Consider the following 17,620-nt stretch of genomic DNA (forward strand, 5'->3'; position numbering starts at 1 on the left):
TGTCAAAACTTAGAGGAAGCCAGGCAGGACTCATGCCTGTAATCCTAGTGAGTCAGGAGGCCAATACAGGAGGATCACTAGGTGGAGGCCAGACTCATCAATTTGGTGAGATCTGGCTAAAAAAGGAAAAAAAGAAAAAAGAGAGTTCTGGGGATGTGGCTCAGTGGTAAAGTACCCCTAGGACTGAGTCCCAATATCTGATCCCCAATATCAGGGGGAAAAATTAGAGGGAAAATTCCTCTAAGTGAATTTTGAGTTGGAGGAGGACCTCTGGAGGGCATGGGGAGAGCTGGACAGGCAAAGCCAACATCCCATTCCAATATCTCAATACTTGGGAATGGCCATGAGTCATCTCTTCTTTGCTCCAGTAATTCCTAAGTGGTTTTATTTATTTATTTATTTATTTTTAGTGGTGCTGGGGATTGAACCTAGGACCTTGTACTTGCAAAGCAAGCAGTCTCATTCAACCAACTGAGCATTGCACATCCCCAGTTCTTTTTTTTTTTCCAATTAATCATCCCAAGTTCTTATTTTTTTTCTTTTTTAAAAATGATTTTTGTGTAAATTTTATCGAAGCACAATTAACATACAGTATGATTTGCCAATTTTTTTTTGTGTGGGTACATGGTGCTGAAGATTGAACCCAGGACTTGGTGCATGCGAGGCAAGCACTCTACCAACTGAGCTATATCCCCAGCCCCCCGCCCCAAGTTCTTTTTCTATTTGGTGCTGGGCATTGAACTCAGGGGTACTCAACCACTAAGCCACATTCCCAGTCCTATTTTGTATTTTATTTAGAGAGAGGGTCTCACTGAGTTGCTTAGTGCCTCACAGTTGCTGAAGCTGGCTTTGAACTCGATATCCTCCTGTCTCAGCCTCCCAAGCCACGGGGATTACAGGCATGCGCCACCACGCCCAGCAACGTTTTATTTTTTGAGGCAGGGTCTTACAAAGTTTCTTAGGGTCTCACTAAGTTGCTAAAGCTGGTCTTGAACTTGTGATCTTCTCACTTCTCATTTTGGCCTCCTGAGTCACTGAGATTGCAGGTGCCCAGCTCCACCTTCCCCTCTTGCCAGTCCTCACATTTTCACTTTCTTAGACAGTCTGATAATAAGAGGGAACAGGGAGAGTTGGTAGTAGGAGTGGGGGTGCATCCATTATCTCCTTGCTCTCCGAATGCAGTGACCCAAACTCTCTTCTACCTAGAGGGTCTTGAACTGAAATCCCCCAAGGAGAAGGAATGAATTAGACAGGTATAGGTTTAGGCCTCTCCTTCCATCCTTTAGTACAAAGGGAGCTCTGTCCAGAAACCTGAGTGCAGAAACAGAAGCAGGCCTCTGGATTTACAAAATAAAGTGTTTGTTTATTATGAAATTAGAGATGGAGGCCCCTCCCCTTCCTCCTTCTTTCCCCTTCCCCAGCTGCCTCCTCCTTTACTCCCCCTCTCCCTGGGGCCTGGAAAGCACACAAGACAATGCCCAGAGCTGGGATGCCCAGGGCAGGCTGACAGCTGGGCAGAGCTCCAGGGAGGCGGCCACGTGGGGGCTGGAGCTCTCCCCCTGGGAGGCAGGCTGGCTCCCTCCTTCTGCTGGAGGCCAGTGGAGCCAGGATGAGGCCATGAGTGATGGATGGAACCATGCGGGCAGGTCTGTTAGGACAGGAGCAGCAGTGAGAGGCAGAAATTAGGGAAGGGCTTCAATCCACCCCTGGCCAAGCTGTCTAGAGACACTGACCTGGGGCAGAGCATCCCCTGCAGGAGGGTGGGCAGCAGTGGCTGGAAGTTTCTCTTGCTTTTGGGATGGACGACAGAAAACCAAAACCAAAACCAAAAAAAGCCAGTCACAGGGACTCAGAGAGGGGGAAGTGTGGGTGGGAGACAGACACAGAGCATATTTGTGGGCAAGAGAGACAGTATGTGAGAGCTTTAGAATCACAGAGACAAAACAGTCACAGAGAAAGCGGAATCACAGTGAGAGAACAGAGGTTCAGGGTCAGAGCCATAAAACCCAGACCAGGACAAAGGGAAAGTGGCACTGACAGAGATCCCTGGAGAGAGATCCCTCCAAGTGGGAGGTAAGGGCAAGGGAGCCCGGGGGAAGGAAGGAGGGACACAGGGACGGGAGGAAGCCTGAGGCCTCTGGCTGCTGCGGCCTGCCTGGACCCTGTGGGGCTCACTCAGAGGACCTGTACTGGCTGCCCCACCGCGGCGGGCAGGGCCAGCACCGGCGCTCAGGGGGCTGGGGGCTCTTTGGCCCCATATAGCTCGGCCAGGGTGCGGAAGAGCGGACCCCAGTCGTCCACGGGCTCGGCCGGGCCAGGGGTGCCACCGGCCTCGCTCCCAGAGCCCAGGGAGCTGAGGGAGCCGCAGGAGGAGCCCCGGCCCTCATAGCCATACACCTGCACCGAGTCGTAGGGGGGCACGCTGGGGTCCTCGTCCGCCTCACGCAGCCGCAATGCAAGCAGCTGGGCCACGTCAGGAGGACCCGGTGGTCGGGGCTGGCGCGGAGCCCGGGCCCGGGGCAGCACGTCGCGACGCACTGGTGGCCCAGGAACTGGTGGGGCAGCCCCATCAGGGTTCTGCAGAGCTGTGATGTCAAAGGCTTCCGTGTCCTCCTCACCGCCCCCCTCGTCATCATAGGTGATGATGTTCTCCCGGACGTCCTCCTCCTCAAGTACCATTAGTGCTTCTTGCTTCTGCCGCCGCAGGGCCACGAAGAGCACCACTAGGGCTGCAGGAGAGTGCACACAGGCCTCTGAGCCAACAGCAGGAACAGAGCAGCGTTTCTATGCTAAACACAGACAGGTCAGGTGGAAGAGAAGGCACAGTGGCCTAGGGATCGCAAATCCTAGGTTTGACATCTGATGATCTTTGCTTTGAATCCTGACTTCACTTCTCACTTGCAGTGTGACCATGGGAAGTCACTTAACTCTTCTGAATCTCTTTGACCCTTGGCTTACTTATGTGGAAAACAGAAAACTGCCAGGTATGGTGGTGCATGTCTGTAATCCCAGCTACTCTGGAGGCTGAAGCAGAAGGATTTTAAGTTAGAAGTCTGCCTCAGCAACTTAGTGAGACCCTCAGGAACTTAGTGAGACCCTATCTCAAAAATAAAAAAATAAAAGGACTGAGGATGTAGCTCAATGGAATACTACTCCTGAGTTTAATCCCCAGCACCAAGAAATAAATGAACAAACAAAAACTCGAGAAAATCTATTTACCTTTTAGGGTTATTGAAAAGATAAAAATTAAGTATCACTAGTGATGTGCCCAGCACCACACTTGGCACAGAGTAAGAGCTCAGTAAATAATTCTTATGGTTTGTTACTGTCATTATGGATTGGCAGATCAGGGACATGAAGATAGAACTTTTCTCTTGGATACATTAGGTAGTGGGAAAATCCTGGCATTAGGGGTCAATTAAAGCCCTATGTCCAGGGAGCTGTTTCCTCTCCATTCCCCTTCAGGCCAGGATCTATGGCCCACAGTGGCCTGACTCACCAAGCAGGGTGCCCACACAGGTGACGATGGCAAGCAGGGCACCAGTGCTGAGCCCAGTAGGTGAGAGCTGAGCCTCAGGCCGGCAGGATGCCACGGAGCCATCAGGCCGGCAGCGGCACACACTGACAGTCACCGTGGCAGTGCTGCTCAGTGCTGGCTGCCCCCAATCCCGCAGTTCTATGGGAACCAGGTAGGGGGCCTGGCGGGGTGGAGCAGGGCGGGAGGGCAGCAGCAGGCTGGCGGAGCCATCTGTGGGAAAGGGAAGGTATTGGGGCACCTTGTGGGACATCTTCCTGGTAGGATTAGTCCAGCCCTTAAAGCCAGCTTCCCATGGCAAGGTTTGCAAAGAGCAAATGAGTATAAACCTACCTTCCGTTGGGTGGAATGCCTGACAGGGGCAGGGGTCAGGCAGGCTAGGCTGGGGTGGTAGAGGAGGAGAGGAGGGAGAGTCAGGCATGGGCATGGTTATGGCTGCAGGAGGCCACCCACCTCGGTTGTCCTGGACAGTAAAGTTGGCATCAGGGCCCAGAGGACCTTGAAGGGAGACTCGGCTACTGTTGCCGACTTCATCTCTGTCCAGGGCCCGGATAACCTGAATCAACTGGGAGGAAGAAAAATGGCCTTGAATGGAGTGCTGCTTGAGAGACGCCTTGAGAGTCCAACCCACCTGCCTCAGCTGCTCACCTGGCCAGGGGCTGCAGAATCACAAACAAAGGTGTCATAGGGCTCAGCCAGCTGGGGAGCATTGTCATTCTCATCCAGGGTCTGGATGGCCACTTGTACACGGGAGGCCTGTGCGGAGCTATCTGAAGCCAGAACACCAACACATACACACCACATATGCACACATAACAAAGTTTACACATAAACATACATGGTGTGTGGTCATGGATGTCACATGAAACACACAGCATGCACATTTAATACATGAAATAAGCATGTAATAACCAAGTAGCAGCAAACCACATTGTGAAGCAAGTGGAACAACACTGCCAAGTACATAGAATATTTATGTAGTACCCGAGATAGTTGCAGTACATAAGATATATGTAGTACAAATACAGTACCCATGATATATGTACACAATAACCCACATGCAGGACACATAGAGCATATGAAAAGTAAGTAGAGGGTGCATACAGGTTGTATGCAGACAAGGGTCATGAAATATACAAACACATTCATAACACATATTCAAAATGAGTGTTAAAAACAAATACAACATACATGAAGCAGATGTTTTATATACACAGTACATGCAGTGCCACCCCCGCTCACATACCTAGGGCCCAAAGAAAGCATTTTCACGCACAGTGACCACACATAGCACCAATGAATGGACACACACACACACACACACACACACACACACACACACACTCCGTCAGAGATCTGGGAGGCTATAGTGTAGCAATAAGTATTACTTAGATTTGACCTTGGTGGGGAAGAAGCTTCATGGTCTACAAAGTGCAAAGCCAGGATGGCCTGGCCATTATGGCCAGACTCAGGCCCCCTATTCATCCATCCCCTTCATCAAGTGGCTCCCCGCCATTAATCTACCTTGTTTTCCACTGCTAAGACATCCAGGAGAGAATGCAGAGGTGCACCTGTCATCTCTCCTAGGCTGAGCCTCCCAATTCCTTTAGTCTTTTCCCTAGGCAGGGGGAGAGCTGGCTGGCCCTGGCCAAAGGGGCTGAAGTCATAGCCTTGGCAGGGAAGGCTGAGTGGACTGCCTGGGATAGAGCCTGGAGACAGGATGGGAAACAGTCCACTCCTTCTCTGTAGGATGGGCCCAGGGATGCTAGCCAGTACTGGGTAGGGGTAGGAGCAGGAATGGCAGGAAGGTGAGAAGACAACGAGGAGGACACATACATACACAGCTACATATACAGGAAAGCAGGCACAGTCATATGATGTATGTCTACACACACACACACACACACACACACACACACAAGGCCATCCTTACAAGCACAGACATAGCACTGCCAGATAGCACACAGTTGCCTATACAGAAACACAAACTCAGACACATGCACTTAAACACACATGAAAGCCAGTATGGTTGAAGAGAACTGCTCAGACTATAGACCGACTGGGTCAGATGGCTCCACCACTTAATCTTTGTATGACCTTGGGAAGCTACTAAACTTCTCTGCCTGAGTTTCCTCATTTAAATATGGGGAAAAATCATATCTCCCTTATAATGTGTGGTGATGATTAACTAAATTAATCCATTTTTGGTACTTAAAATAGTGCCTGATATACAATAAGTAATAAATCATTATTATCTGTCCACAAACACACGTACACAATACAGTATATACAAACAACTACTTGCATATACAACTATATACATCCAATCACACATATGCAGAAATAATAGCAATAAAATTCTAGATAGTTGATCATTAACACATTTCCAGTTATATATATATATATACACTCACAAATTGTGTGTAGGTGTGTACATATATTTTTCACACATATGGATTTATAAACATACCAGAGTTCTACCCACATGTACACATACTTATAGCTCTTCACTGACATACACAAACATCTTCATATACAGTCCCAACCTTGATATAGAGTATGAAGACAGTAGAGGCACAAGAAGGAGGTAAGGGACTGTTCACAGAAGGGAGGGAGGATTCCCTGTCTCCCCAGGCCATACTGGGTGCCTGAGGGAGAGGCACAAGAGCCTACCTATGATGCTGGCACTCCTCCCCTACCTTGAGGGCTTCCACCAGGCCTTCTCTGGGAGAGGCTGCTAGTAAACTCCTCCTTAGCTGCCAAAGGAGGTGCCCAGCCCTTTTCTGGCCCCCAGCTCCAGCCTGAAGCCGAATGTACTGGGTAGACAGATGCATAGGGAAGGAGAGGTAGGGCTCACTGAAGCAAGACCCACTGGCTCTATGCTCTGAATTTGTGCAAGTCAGGTGAAGGGGAACATTTAGGGACAGAAGAATGCTCAGGGAGACCGACTGTGCCCAGCCCAGCCCAGCCCAGCCCAGGAGACAGGAGGCCTGCTTGGAGGTGAGGATCCAGGCTAAGGACCCAGGAACTGGACACACTGGTGAAGGTGTGATGGCAGTCATTGCCCTTCCCCACCCACATGCTCAAGGACAGCCCCTCTGCCAGCAGGATGCTGCCTCCTCAGGGGCCCAGGACTCCTCACCAAGCTCAGTGGCCAGCACAGTGAGGTTGTGCCAGACACGAGTCTCACGGTCCAGGGGTACTGCTGTTCGGATGGTACCATCTTCGGGCTCGATGGAGAAGCAATGCTCTGGATCCGAGTGGGGGAGGATGGAGTATCTGAGGAAGATGGGGCTATGTCGGTGGCTGCCCTCCCTCCCTTGATTTCCTCCCTCCTGGGCACCTTGTTGGACCTCATGGCTCATCTGGGCAGAGGGCCCAAGTTCCTTGAGCAGAGCCTGCCCCCTGCACCCAGAGCCATAATTCATGTTGGAGTCTCCTTAAAAGGCAAATATTCCCAGGAGTTCACCACCCATTATACACCTGTCCTAAGTTTCAGGGGGACTCTATTTTGTGAAAGTGGAGAAAGAGATACAGAAAAAGATGAAAGTGGATTATACTACCCGTCTTTCAGATTTCTGGGCTCCATTGTGTGGACACAAAGACTTGTGTTTCAGCCCTGCTCTGCTTTGGACCAGATGTGTGGCCTTGGGCAGACTGTCTCCTCCTTTTTTTTCCCTTCAGGTGCTGGAGATTGAACCCAGGGCCTTGTGCATGTGAGGCAAGCACTCTACCAACTGAGCTATATCCCCAGCAACTGAGCTATATTCCCCAGCTAGATTGTCTGACTTCTCTTTACTTAACTGCAAAATGGGAATAACACCAACATCTCCCTCCCAATGACAGAGATGCTGGCCATGCAGGTGTAAAGAATAGCTTGTTCTCAAGATAGATTAGAATCTCAGCCCTACCACTTATTGTTGGCAAATTGCTTAACCACTTACAGCTGGCCTCTAAAACAACTGGTGATGGTAACACCTACTTAATAGGGCTGATGTGAAAATTAAATGTTATCCAGTAGGTAAAATGTGAAGCACTTAGGGAGGGATCAATAGAAATCCACTTATCAAATGAGATTATACTTAGCAGGGTGTGGTAGTACATGCCATTTTCGGGCTTGATAGAGAAGCAATGCTCTGGATCCCAACTACTTGGGAGGCTGAGGCAGGAGGATTGCATGTTCCAGGCCAGCCTCAGCAACTAAGTGAAACACTGTCTCAAAATTAAAAAAAAAAAAAAATTAAAAGGACTAGGAATGTGGCTCAGTTATAGACTACCCTTAGGATCAATCCCTAGTACCACCAAAAAAAAAAAAAAAAAAAAAAAAAAAAAAAAAAAAGAAAAAGAAAATTACATTTGCCTGCACTACCACTGGGAGGTGCCACTATAACCTGCCCAGGGATGGGCAGTGGTTAGCCAGGCCCTTCAGCCCTTCCCTGGGACTTAGGTCTGCAGATCAGCAAGGCAGGCCACAGGTGGGACAGTCTTGCTGGGAAGTATGACCTATGGCAAGGTAAAAGGGGCATATCCTTGGGTGGAAAGAACCCACCTCTGTGCTCCTCTCCGGAGGCTCTGTCCCTCCCCTAGCCCACATCCCAGCTCACCTGATTGGACTGCCTGGGGAGTCTAGGTCAGCTGCTGAGACCTGGCCCACCAGGGTCCCTGGAGACTTGTTCTCCATCACTGCCAGGTGATAGGCAGCCTGGGTGAAGGCAGGTGGCTCTGGAGCATCTTGCACAGTCACTCTCACTGAAGCCACATCCTTGAAGGGCCCTCGCCGCAGGTAGGCTGGGTCAATGAGTGTGTTGGTGGCCTCTACACGGAATGAGTAAGAGCGGCGGGTCTCAAAGTCTAGGGGCTATGGTGAGATAGAGAGTAAGTGAGGCACGAGGAAACCAGGGCAGGTCCAGTGTGAGCTGGAAGAAGGTGGAGTCCCTTCCCTATATGCACCCGGTGCTGAGGGAGGTGGTTCTAGGAGGGCTGTAGCCTAATGGTCAGCACATTACATAGTATTGTGACTCTAGGGCTTTCCCCAGATCCACTGAAGACTTATCAAACAACGTGAGTCAGTCATTTTCCCTTTCTAGGCCCCCGGGCCTCACCCGAATGATGAGATGGCCATGATCTCTGTGCTCCAACATAAGGGTCCTGAGTGTGTTCTTGGAGACCAGTTAGAAATGTGCCCAGTGGGTGAGGCAGAAGTACTTGAGTCTGCAGGTGGTGCTGGGGATTGAACCCACGGCCTCACACAGGCTATGATAAGTGCCCTAGCACTGAGCTACCCATCCAGCAGAGTCTGCATGTGTTAATAATCAGGAGGCTAACCTTGCGGACAGTGAGGAGCCCATCTCGACCCTGGGCATCTGTGCTGATGCTAAAGGCCTCTGACCCTTCCCCATCCAGGATGCTGTATGCCATGAGAGCATTATCCCCCAGATCTGGGTCCTGGGCCTGCAGCCGGCCCACCAAGGTGCCAGGCCCAGCTGTCTCCACCACGGAAAACTGGTACAGGCCTGGGGAGGATGGAGACAGACACATTCTTAGAGTCAGCCCTCTTCCCTAACCCCAGCATTTCCTTCTCCCAGGGTGTGGGCTGGGGTCGGGGTGAGGACGGATGGTTTCTTTAGAGGCTGTAGGGGTGGGGTGGTCAAGGGACAGCTCAAGCACAGTATTGCCCCCTTACTCTGAGGGAACTTGGGGGGGTTGTCGTTGACATCGCTGAGAGTGACCGTCACTGTAGTGCTGCCTGATAGCCCCCCCATGTGGCCGCCCATGTCCTTGGCCTGGATCACTACTAAGAACTCCTCCTGGGTCTCCCGGTCCATGTTGGGGATCGCTGTACGCACCACTCCTAGGGAGAGATACTAGGTCAGGGGGTGTCTATCCTGGGGACTGCCCACCAGGGTCCTGAGCTCCATCCTCACCAGTCTGGGGGTCCACAGAGAAGAAAGGCAGTCCATCCAGCACTGTGTATACCAGCTTGGCACTGTTCCCATAGCTGGGGTCATCAGCATCATGAGCAGTCACCTGGATCACTGATGTCCCTGTGGGGGATCCCAGTACCCCACTCAGCAGCAGTAGGGCCAGATGAGGGGTCCCAGATGTGAGGGAGGCTGAGTTAAAGGAGCTGAATTCTGGGGCAGACAGCAAAGGAGGAAGGAGAGGTGAATGGGCACCTATTGACTGCAAGTGGGGCATTCAGAGTGGGGGTGCTCACCAACATTGGACATCTCAGGTACTGTAGCATGGTAGGGCCCGAGAGGAAACACAGGTGGATTGTCATTGATGTCTTGCACTTTGATGATGAACTCTGATGGGGGCTCCAAGGGCCGATTGGAGGCTCGGTCCACAGCTTGAGCCAGTAGCACGTATTGTGCCTTCTCTTCTCGATCCAGGCTTTTGGTGACATGGATATTGCCTGTGGCCTCGTCAATCACAAATACAGTGCCTGCTCCCTCTCCGGTCAGCAGGTACTTGGTGCGGCCCTCACCCCTGTCAACATCTGAGTGCAGCTGTAGGAGTCAGGGAAAAATAGCAGAGGGCTCCCAGTGCAGGGAAAGAGGGTTAAGTCTAGGTTTGGGTGGAGGGCTGGGAATCCTGAAGGACCAAGGTCATTGCAGAAGTGATAAAGTTGCAGGGCGGGGCCTAAGGGCCTGACAAAGTAGTCAGAGAAGACATGGGAAGGGCTAATCCTTACCTTGCCAATAAGGACGGGCTCTGGACCGGCATATTCCTCAATGACAAAGAACTGGTTCCAGACCCAGCTCCTTCGGGTCCGCAGTAGTGCAGGCCCTGGGCGCCCCCGGGACCCTGCCCAGGCCCGAACTGGGGCTGCCAGACGCCCCATGCAGCCCCAGCCACCCAGCCAGGCCAGTAGGAGCCTCACCAGGCCCCACATTTTTGGATTCCAGCCAGGGCTCTGTTCACTGGCCGGGAGTGCTGAGGCTGGGCTGGGCCAGGTGGCCCATGAGCTGGCTGGGGTGGAGGGGCAGATGCAGTGGGGCTACCCCATGGATCCACACCTGTAGGACAGGTAGCTGCTCAGGGTCAAGGAAACCCTAAACCATATTCCTCCCCAAAATTCTAAAGACCAGATCTCCAGAAAACCAAGACACCCCAATGCCCAGAACCCAGACTAAGGCAGAGAGCAGTTTGCTCCTTCCCTCCACCCAGGCTCTGCCTGTATTCACCTCCAGCCTTCCAAACTGACAAATCTCTGACCAGTCAACTCTGAGTAGAAAAGCTGGGGAGGAAAACAGAAGAGGAGATGTTGGGATGGTTTGGAATCCCAAATCCTGCCCCCATCCTCCTCCCACCTCAGGCATGTAGCCAGGGGACTGGAGGAGGGGGGACTACCAGAGAAAGGGTTTAGAATTAAGGGGTTAGATTCAGAGGTGTGGCCTTAAAGTCTATAGGGTCAGGCAGAGAGATGACAAGGAGTGCAGTCTAAGGACAGGTTGAGAGCCCATAAAAATCCCTCCCCTATGGGAAGCCCCCACCTTTCCAGATCCCATCTCCAACCCACAATGCCAGCTGCAGTCCTTTGAAGGGGGATTGGTCTCATGAGGCAGAGTGGGAGCCAGATCTAGAAGACAGGGGACAAGGTTTCAGGCCAGGCAAAGAGACAGGGGCCAGAGACAGTGTGATTGATGGCTGGACCCAAGACTCGGGGGTTGTCCAGCAGAGACAGAGACAAGATGAGAGAGACACAGAATGGCAGGTTGGTGGGGGAGAGGGAGAGATATGGAGAGATGATATCTGAAAAGCAGAGAGAAGTCATAGGTACCAGTCTTGGGAGCTGGTTGGGGTGCAGAGGGGCTTTCAGCATGTGTGCATTGGGGGGGGGGCGGGGGAAGGCACTGGTGTTATATCAGGCCTTGGGAACTTCATTCTGGGAGAGGGAACAGCCAGGAACTGAAGAGGTAGGGAGAAGCTGCGGGAAGGGAGCTAGGGAGAGGACCCTTCCCCCGTTCTCTCTCTCCTCTCTCCTCCTGGGGGGCCTCCTCAGGTAGCTGTCGTTTCCGCCCTTCCTCCCCCAGAGCAGACACACACCTGACAGTCCGTTTGCTCCCGAGGGAAGACAGGCCAGAGGGAAACTGGGGACCAGGGAGGGAGGCGGGACGAGAAAGAGAGAAGGAAGGGTATAGAGGAGTGGGAAATAGGATAGCGGGAAGGGAAGAGCGGAAAGGGAGTCAACGGGGAGGGAAAGGAGAGCGGGAAAGGGAAAAGAGAAAGACAGGAAAGGGGAGAAAGGTGGAGGAAGGAAAAGGCAAAGAGATGGGAAAAGACAGGACAAGAGGGAGAGAAGATTGGGAGAGGGAACGGGAAGAGACGGCAAACAGGCAGAGAGAAGGAGGGTGAAGAGAAATAGGGAAAAAGAAAGAGGTGCGAGGGAAGCAAGGGAAGAGGCAGAGCGCGGGAGAAGGGAGCCGGCAGTGGGCTCACAGCCACGGAGCGCACTGCTCTGAAGACACCCGCAGGCAGCTGGCCCCCTACTGCTCCTCCAAGGATTTCCGACCCCAGGCTCCCGGGCAGGCGCCCTTACCTGACACTACCGAGGGGCCCAGGACAGCGGGGAGCGCCCCCGCCCGTTCCCTTCGCCGGCTCCCGGGGGCGCAGCCCCAAGCGGATCCTAGCGGGCGCCGCGGCTCCGCTGCAGGTCTGAGCGGCCCCGGCGAGAACAAGGGAGCGAGACGGAGGGGGCGGGGGAAGGAGGCTCCGCCTGCGGAGGAGCGAGGCGGCTCCGCGTCGCGCGGGAGAGGAGAGCCCAGCCTCCGACCCTCCCCGGCCAGCCGGGCCCGCGCGGCGGGGGCGGGGGCGGCGCCTCGCGCTCGCCCCCTCGGCGCTCCCAGGCGCATACAGATGCGGCGACCCTCCGGCGCCCGGCCCGCAGCGTCCGGCAGGGCACTCGGGCAGGAGGACAACATCCAGGCCACAGCGCCAGGCCATTTCCGAAGATCCGTCAGGGAGGGTGAAACAGCGAGCGCCAGGCTGCACGTCGCCCGCAGCAGGGCAAAGAGCGAGCGCGTGGTGAGGCGGGGAATTAGGAGCCCACTGCAGAGACCAGGCTCCTCACTCCCGGACCGGCTTTTGGGACCGGTGTAGCTGCAGGACGACAGCATCTTGGGATGTTTGCACTTCAGAACACCGTAGCGCGTCGACTGGGGTGCGCTGAAGGATGGCAGGAGGGTCCAGGAAGCCTACGAGTCGGGCCCAGGGAAGGGGTCAGGGATGCAGGCACGACATCAGCGGGAGCGCGGAGGTGGGCAGTGGAACCTTTTTGGGAAGCTCATTTGCAAGACCTACAGGGTGTGGGACTACCGCCCCCTGGTGGAAGTTGTAGGAAGCACCTCGAAGATGGTGACCAAATGCCCAATGCACAGGACCAGGAAGCGGGAAGCTGGCCATTCTAGGCCTGCTGCAACGGAAATGGGGTGTTTCATTCCCCTGGGGTTCCCCCTCTCCCAAAGTGAACAAGACCCACAGCAAGAATGAAAAACTGTGGGAAGTCCCTGCTTCATGAAACAGGAGTTGGCTGGAGTGCATGGAATCTCAGTGGTGACTGCTCCATGCAATAGCCATTCTCTTCAATTTGGCTTCTCACCCAAACCCTTTTCAACAAAAGCCACACATACACTTGTTAAAACTAAGTCAGATTTTTATTTTTTTCCATAGACCACATCATTTAATAATAAAAAAAATAAAAATAAAAATTGAACGAAAAGAAAAGGTGGATATAAAGTGGAACCAGTGGGCAAGAGGCAAAGGCTGCAGGACAGAAGAGACTGGGAACTGCAGGGGCCCGGGGACTCAGGAAGAGATGCTGATTCAGCTCATAGGTGACCCAGTCCTGGCCCCGGCTGTTCCCAAGAGGAGGCTGTGAGTACCCAAGGAAGGTGGTGAGTAGGACAGAGGGAAAAATCAAAGAGGTTTGGGGGACTTGGTTGTTCCCCACCTCTGGCCAACCACCTCCCTCCATAACCTAGCTCTTCCCTCTCACAGACTCAATGGAAAAATGAGAGGGAAGGGAGGGCTAAGCCCCAACAGATAGGTTAAGGAGAGTGTATGAGGGGGAAAGATGGCCACTGCTCCATTTGGTTATGTGGGGACAGGTGGCAGTCATACTTCAGCACTGGGCAAATGGTGTGAAAAACCCTTGGTTACAGGGTGGTGGTGATTGTACCTATCCCTCTGTGGCCTTCAACCCCCTGGGGCAGAGTGGCTGGTACCTGCAGCTCTCTAGTGTTTTCCCAGCTAGCGACGCCCACCCCTGTCACGAACAGGTGTGCTCCGACTTCGGCTTCTGCTGTGGCGCTTGGTGTCTCTGCGATCCCTCTCCCTGCCTCGTTCCCGGTCCCTTTCTCTATCCCGATCTCGGTCCCCCCTGTCCCTCTCCCTGTCCCTGTCTCTCTCCCTGTCCCTCTCTCGGCTATGCTCTCGACGTTTCTCCCTCTCCAGCTGTCGGTTCCGTTCCCGCTCAGCTTCCTTCTCACGCTCCTTCTGTTCTTCTTCTTCTTGTTCCTTTCGCCGCTTTTCCCGTTCCTTGGCCCGTTCAGCCCGCTCTGCCTCCTTCTGAACAATCTGTAGCCAGAAGGGTAGAGAGGAGGCATTGCAGCCCTGCTTGCCTTGGTCCTACTCTGTCCAAGGTCACTGTAAGCTTTGCTAAGCAGGAAGGGGGGGAAGGGACTTCACAATTGGACCCGTCTTTCTCAGGAGCATCTTTTTCAACTTCTATATGCTGATAAGCATTGGTGATATCCATGACCAACCTGTTATTTCCCTAGCTTCCATCACCCTAGATGTAAACAAATCTCTTTTCTCTTGAGTTTTAAGCCTGAAATTCTCAAAAGGCCCATCACTATTAAAAAGCAATAATCACCCCCCAAAAAAACAACAACAAAAAACCCCATAAAGAAATGGATGACTTTATAAAACAGATTTCTTAGCCAGGCCTGTAATCCCAGCTACAGTTCAAGGCCAGTTCTGGCAACTTGGTGAAGCCCTGTCTCAAAATAAAAAGGGTTGGGAATATAACTCAGTAGTACAATAATCCTGGGTTCAAGCCCCAGTTCTGCAAACAAATATAAACCAGCTTCTCAGTTCCCGTCTGTGATCATCTTTACTCAGGTTTGGTTTATTTATTTATCTGGCAGTGCTGGAGATGGAACCCAGGACTTCAAACATTCTAAGCAAGCACTCTACCACTGTGCTGCATCTCCAGCCTTCAGGTTTGTTTCTTCTTTGGCATACTCATCCAATTGTTTCCTTTTTTTGTTTGCTTTGGGGAATAAGCCCACATCTCTAGTCCTTTTTACTACTGAGCCACATCTCTAGTCCTTTTTATTTTTTGAGAAAGGGTCTTGCTAAGTTGATGAGGCTGGCTTTGAACTTGCAATCCTCCTGCCTCAGCCTCCTGAGTCACTGTCTTCCCTTATTATCCTAAGCCAATATCTGGGCCTATTCACTTTCAGCCATGTGAATATCCTCTCCCACTGACCTCAAGTCTTGCAACTGTGAGCATGAAGCAGAGTACTCACCTGGCTGTCAGTAAGTGGGAGCCAATAGATGCAGGGAGCTGCCTTAGTCTTACGAAAAAGATCGTCTAGTAGCTTGGCAGGTGGCTCCTCCTGGGCTTTCTCTGAGGTGTAAGAATATGAATCACATGATGCACATGACCCTGACCCATCTCCCCTTTGGGTTTCTGTCCCACCGTCTAGGGGACACATATGCCCCCACAACTAAATACCTTTCTTCTCACTTTTCTTCTCTTTAGACTTTGCACGTTCCTTGCGGCGGCGATCACGAGACCGTGATCGGGAACGGGGACCTTCTCGAACTTTATCACGATCCCATTCCCGCTCTGATCGAGTTCGTTCTCGTCGCTCCATTTCCCGTTCCCGTTCTGCCCACTGTTCCCTCACTGCCCGTTCTTGCTCCCGCTGTTCTGCCCGTGGGTGCTGTGGTGGCTGGACTGGGGGTGGGGGTGGAGGGTGAAGAGGCCGGGGTACCCCCTGTTCCTCCGTCTTAGTTTCAGAGGGACGGTCCACCAAGAGGCCCCGGTGGTAGTCCAGCTGTGGGCAGAGGAGGAACAAGTACACTCAGTTTGGAGACACTATCACTCTCATTAAAGAGACCTAGCAGTACAGGCACTTTGAGGAGCTCTAGTTCAACTAAGGGAACTAAGTAGGCAGGGAGAAGAGGGATGAATAATCTCAGTGACCACAGATTTGGTCAGTATCTCAGCTGGAATGTAGCAGAAAATGGTTTCCCCTGTCTCCCCTTCTTCCTCTCCTTAAGTTTCTTACCTCATCTTGTTCAGCATAGTCAGCACAAAGGAATTTGGGATTGGACTGGGGCCATTTGACCCCATGCAGAGCTGTGCGGGTGGCAACGGCTTCCTCTACTGATGAGTACTATAGAGGGAGAGGGCAGAGAGTCATGGTATAACTTCAATCTTCTCACTTGCCACAATGCCCTTAAGCCTGACCACACTGGTCACAAAAGGAAATATACACCACAACCTATAGAATCAGTTTCTTCCCCTCACCGTTACAAAGCAATGAGATTTGATCTTGTCAATCCAGAAGGCCTCTTCCACCAAGGTTCCTGTACGTCCCAACAATTCCTTCAGTTGGCCTAAAGTGAAGGGACGAACCTGCCAATGAAAATAGACTTTCAGGGCTGGGAATAAAGCTCAGTGGTAAAGCACTTGCCCCAAAATACATGAGATCCTCGGTTCAATCACCATTACAGCAAAAAAAAAAAAAAAAAAAAAAAAAAAAAAGGATTTTCAGGGTCTTGGAGAGGGCAAGAACACCCATATATCCAGTCTTAGAAATGATTAAAAGTATTTATTCAAGTCAGGAAATGAGTAACTGGCAAATCTTGGTGTTCAACCTCAGATGCATGAACCCAAAGCTCAAACTCTTTTTTTAACAACTGAAAGTCTGGAATGTGGGCCAGGTATGGTAGTACACATTTATAATCCTAACTTGGGAGGCTGAGGGAGGAGGACTGGAAGTTCAAGGCCAGCATTAGCAACCTGTCTCCAAAAAAATAAATAAAGAGACAAGATTGGGGATTGTAGCTCAAAGGTTCAATCCCCATGTTCAATCCCAATGACTTACCAAATTGGAGATATGGACGATGTTACTGATTTTGCCCCGGGGTGGGGAGGGCACCTGGGCAGTTCGAACTGGGTCATCAATTGTAATGGAAACTCCAGACTTCTGCTGGCTAATGGACCGACGAGTTAAAGTGTCTCCTAAAGTCACTATCAAAGAGAGTACAAGAATAGCTTTTAGTAGGGAACAATGTTGGCTTACCTCTAAATATTGACTCAAGCAGCCACTCTTCAATCTACATGTGCTGAGCATCCATAATGTACAAGGAACAATGCTAGGCTAATCTCAATGTGAAGATTCAAATATTAAACAGATTCTCGCCAAGCTCAAGTAGCTTTAATATCTAGAAGGAGATGACAAATATGGAAAAAAAATGATCTAAAAGGTAGAAAACATCAAATGCCTACAGAGGTCCAAATGAAGTGCTTTGGGAATCAGTGAACTGCATTGTATTTCATTCACCTTTCTTTACTTCATGTTCCACAGGAGGTGGCAAGGCTACCTCTACTGACACTTGGGGAGGTACAGGGGGTTCTGCTTCAGGCTCCTTTTCTTCTTCCTCTTCTTCTCTCTGCCCATTTTCCTGGCCTTCTGCAGGTACTACCTATAAAGGTACAAGATAACAGAGGGTGTGTCTATCAAAACCATACTAGCACATTCTTTTCAGCCTCTAGTTCTATGGTGAGACAGTAGTAGAGCCAACCTAGAAGGTTCCTTCTGCTAAGGGGAGATTTTTATTTTCTCTTTTTTTTGCAGCATTGAGGATTGAACCCTGGAGCCCTCTACCACTGAGCTACATCCCTAGCCCTATAGGGTCTTGATAAGTTGACAAGGCTGGCTTTGAACTTGAGATTCTCCTACCTCAGCCTCCTCAGTAGCTGGGATTATAGGTCTGAGCAACCAAGCCCAGCTAAGGGGAGACTTTATTATTTAGTTAACTCCCACCAGATCCTGAGATTGT

At 51.6% G+C, this 17,620-nt stretch overlaps 2 protein-coding genes across 3 annotated transcripts in view; both read right to left on the bottom strand.

The window, feature by feature from the left end:
• Positions 1-1,538: 1,538 nt before the first annotated feature.
• On the bottom strand, positions 1,539-10,433 carry Cdh24 (cadherin 24). 2 transcript variants are annotated; one of them, XM_076848168.2, is made up of 13 exons: positions 10,233-10,433; positions 9,753-10,047; positions 9,460-9,579; positions 9,219-9,386; positions 8,861-9,048; positions 8,140-8,393; positions 6,678-6,814; positions 6,235-6,336; positions 4,184-4,305; positions 3,989-4,100; positions 3,500-3,748; positions 1,734-2,729; positions 1,539-1,648 (listed from the first exon to the last, which is right to left on the bottom strand). In XM_076848168.2, exons 1-12 carry the CDS (start codon positions 10,431-10,433, stop codon positions 2,230-2,232), a joined length of 2,448 nt encoding a protein of 815 aa, XP_076704283.1. In that variant the 3' UTR covers positions 1,539-1,648; positions 1,734-2,229. The 2 variants fall into 2 exon arrangements, with proteins under 2 accessions (XP_076704283.1, XP_076704284.1); XM_076848169.2 differs by lacking the exon at positions 6,235-6,336.
• A 2,739-nt stretch (positions 10,434-13,172) lies between these two features.
• Acin1 (apoptotic chromatin condensation inducer 1) overlaps positions 13,173-17,620 on the bottom strand; it is a 36,369-nt gene continuing 31,921 nt past the window's right edge. Inside the window, 7 exon segments of the mRNA XM_076849999.1 lie at positions 13,173-14,116; positions 15,073-15,173; positions 15,282-15,606; positions 15,841-15,948; positions 16,083-16,190; positions 16,663-16,808; positions 17,122-17,263. Coding sequence (XP_076706114.1) covers positions 13,790-14,116; positions 15,073-15,173; positions 15,282-15,606; positions 15,841-15,948; positions 16,083-16,190; positions 16,663-16,808; positions 17,122-17,263 — 1,257 coding nt within the window. The 3' untranslated portion in view covers positions 13,173-13,789.

This window comes from Callospermophilus lateralis, chromosome 3, assembly GCF_048772815.1.
Source record: "Callospermophilus lateralis isolate mCalLat2 chromosome 3, mCalLat2.hap1, whole genome shotgun sequence".
NCBI lineage: Eukaryota > Metazoa > Chordata > Mammalia > Rodentia > Sciuridae > Callospermophilus > Callospermophilus lateralis.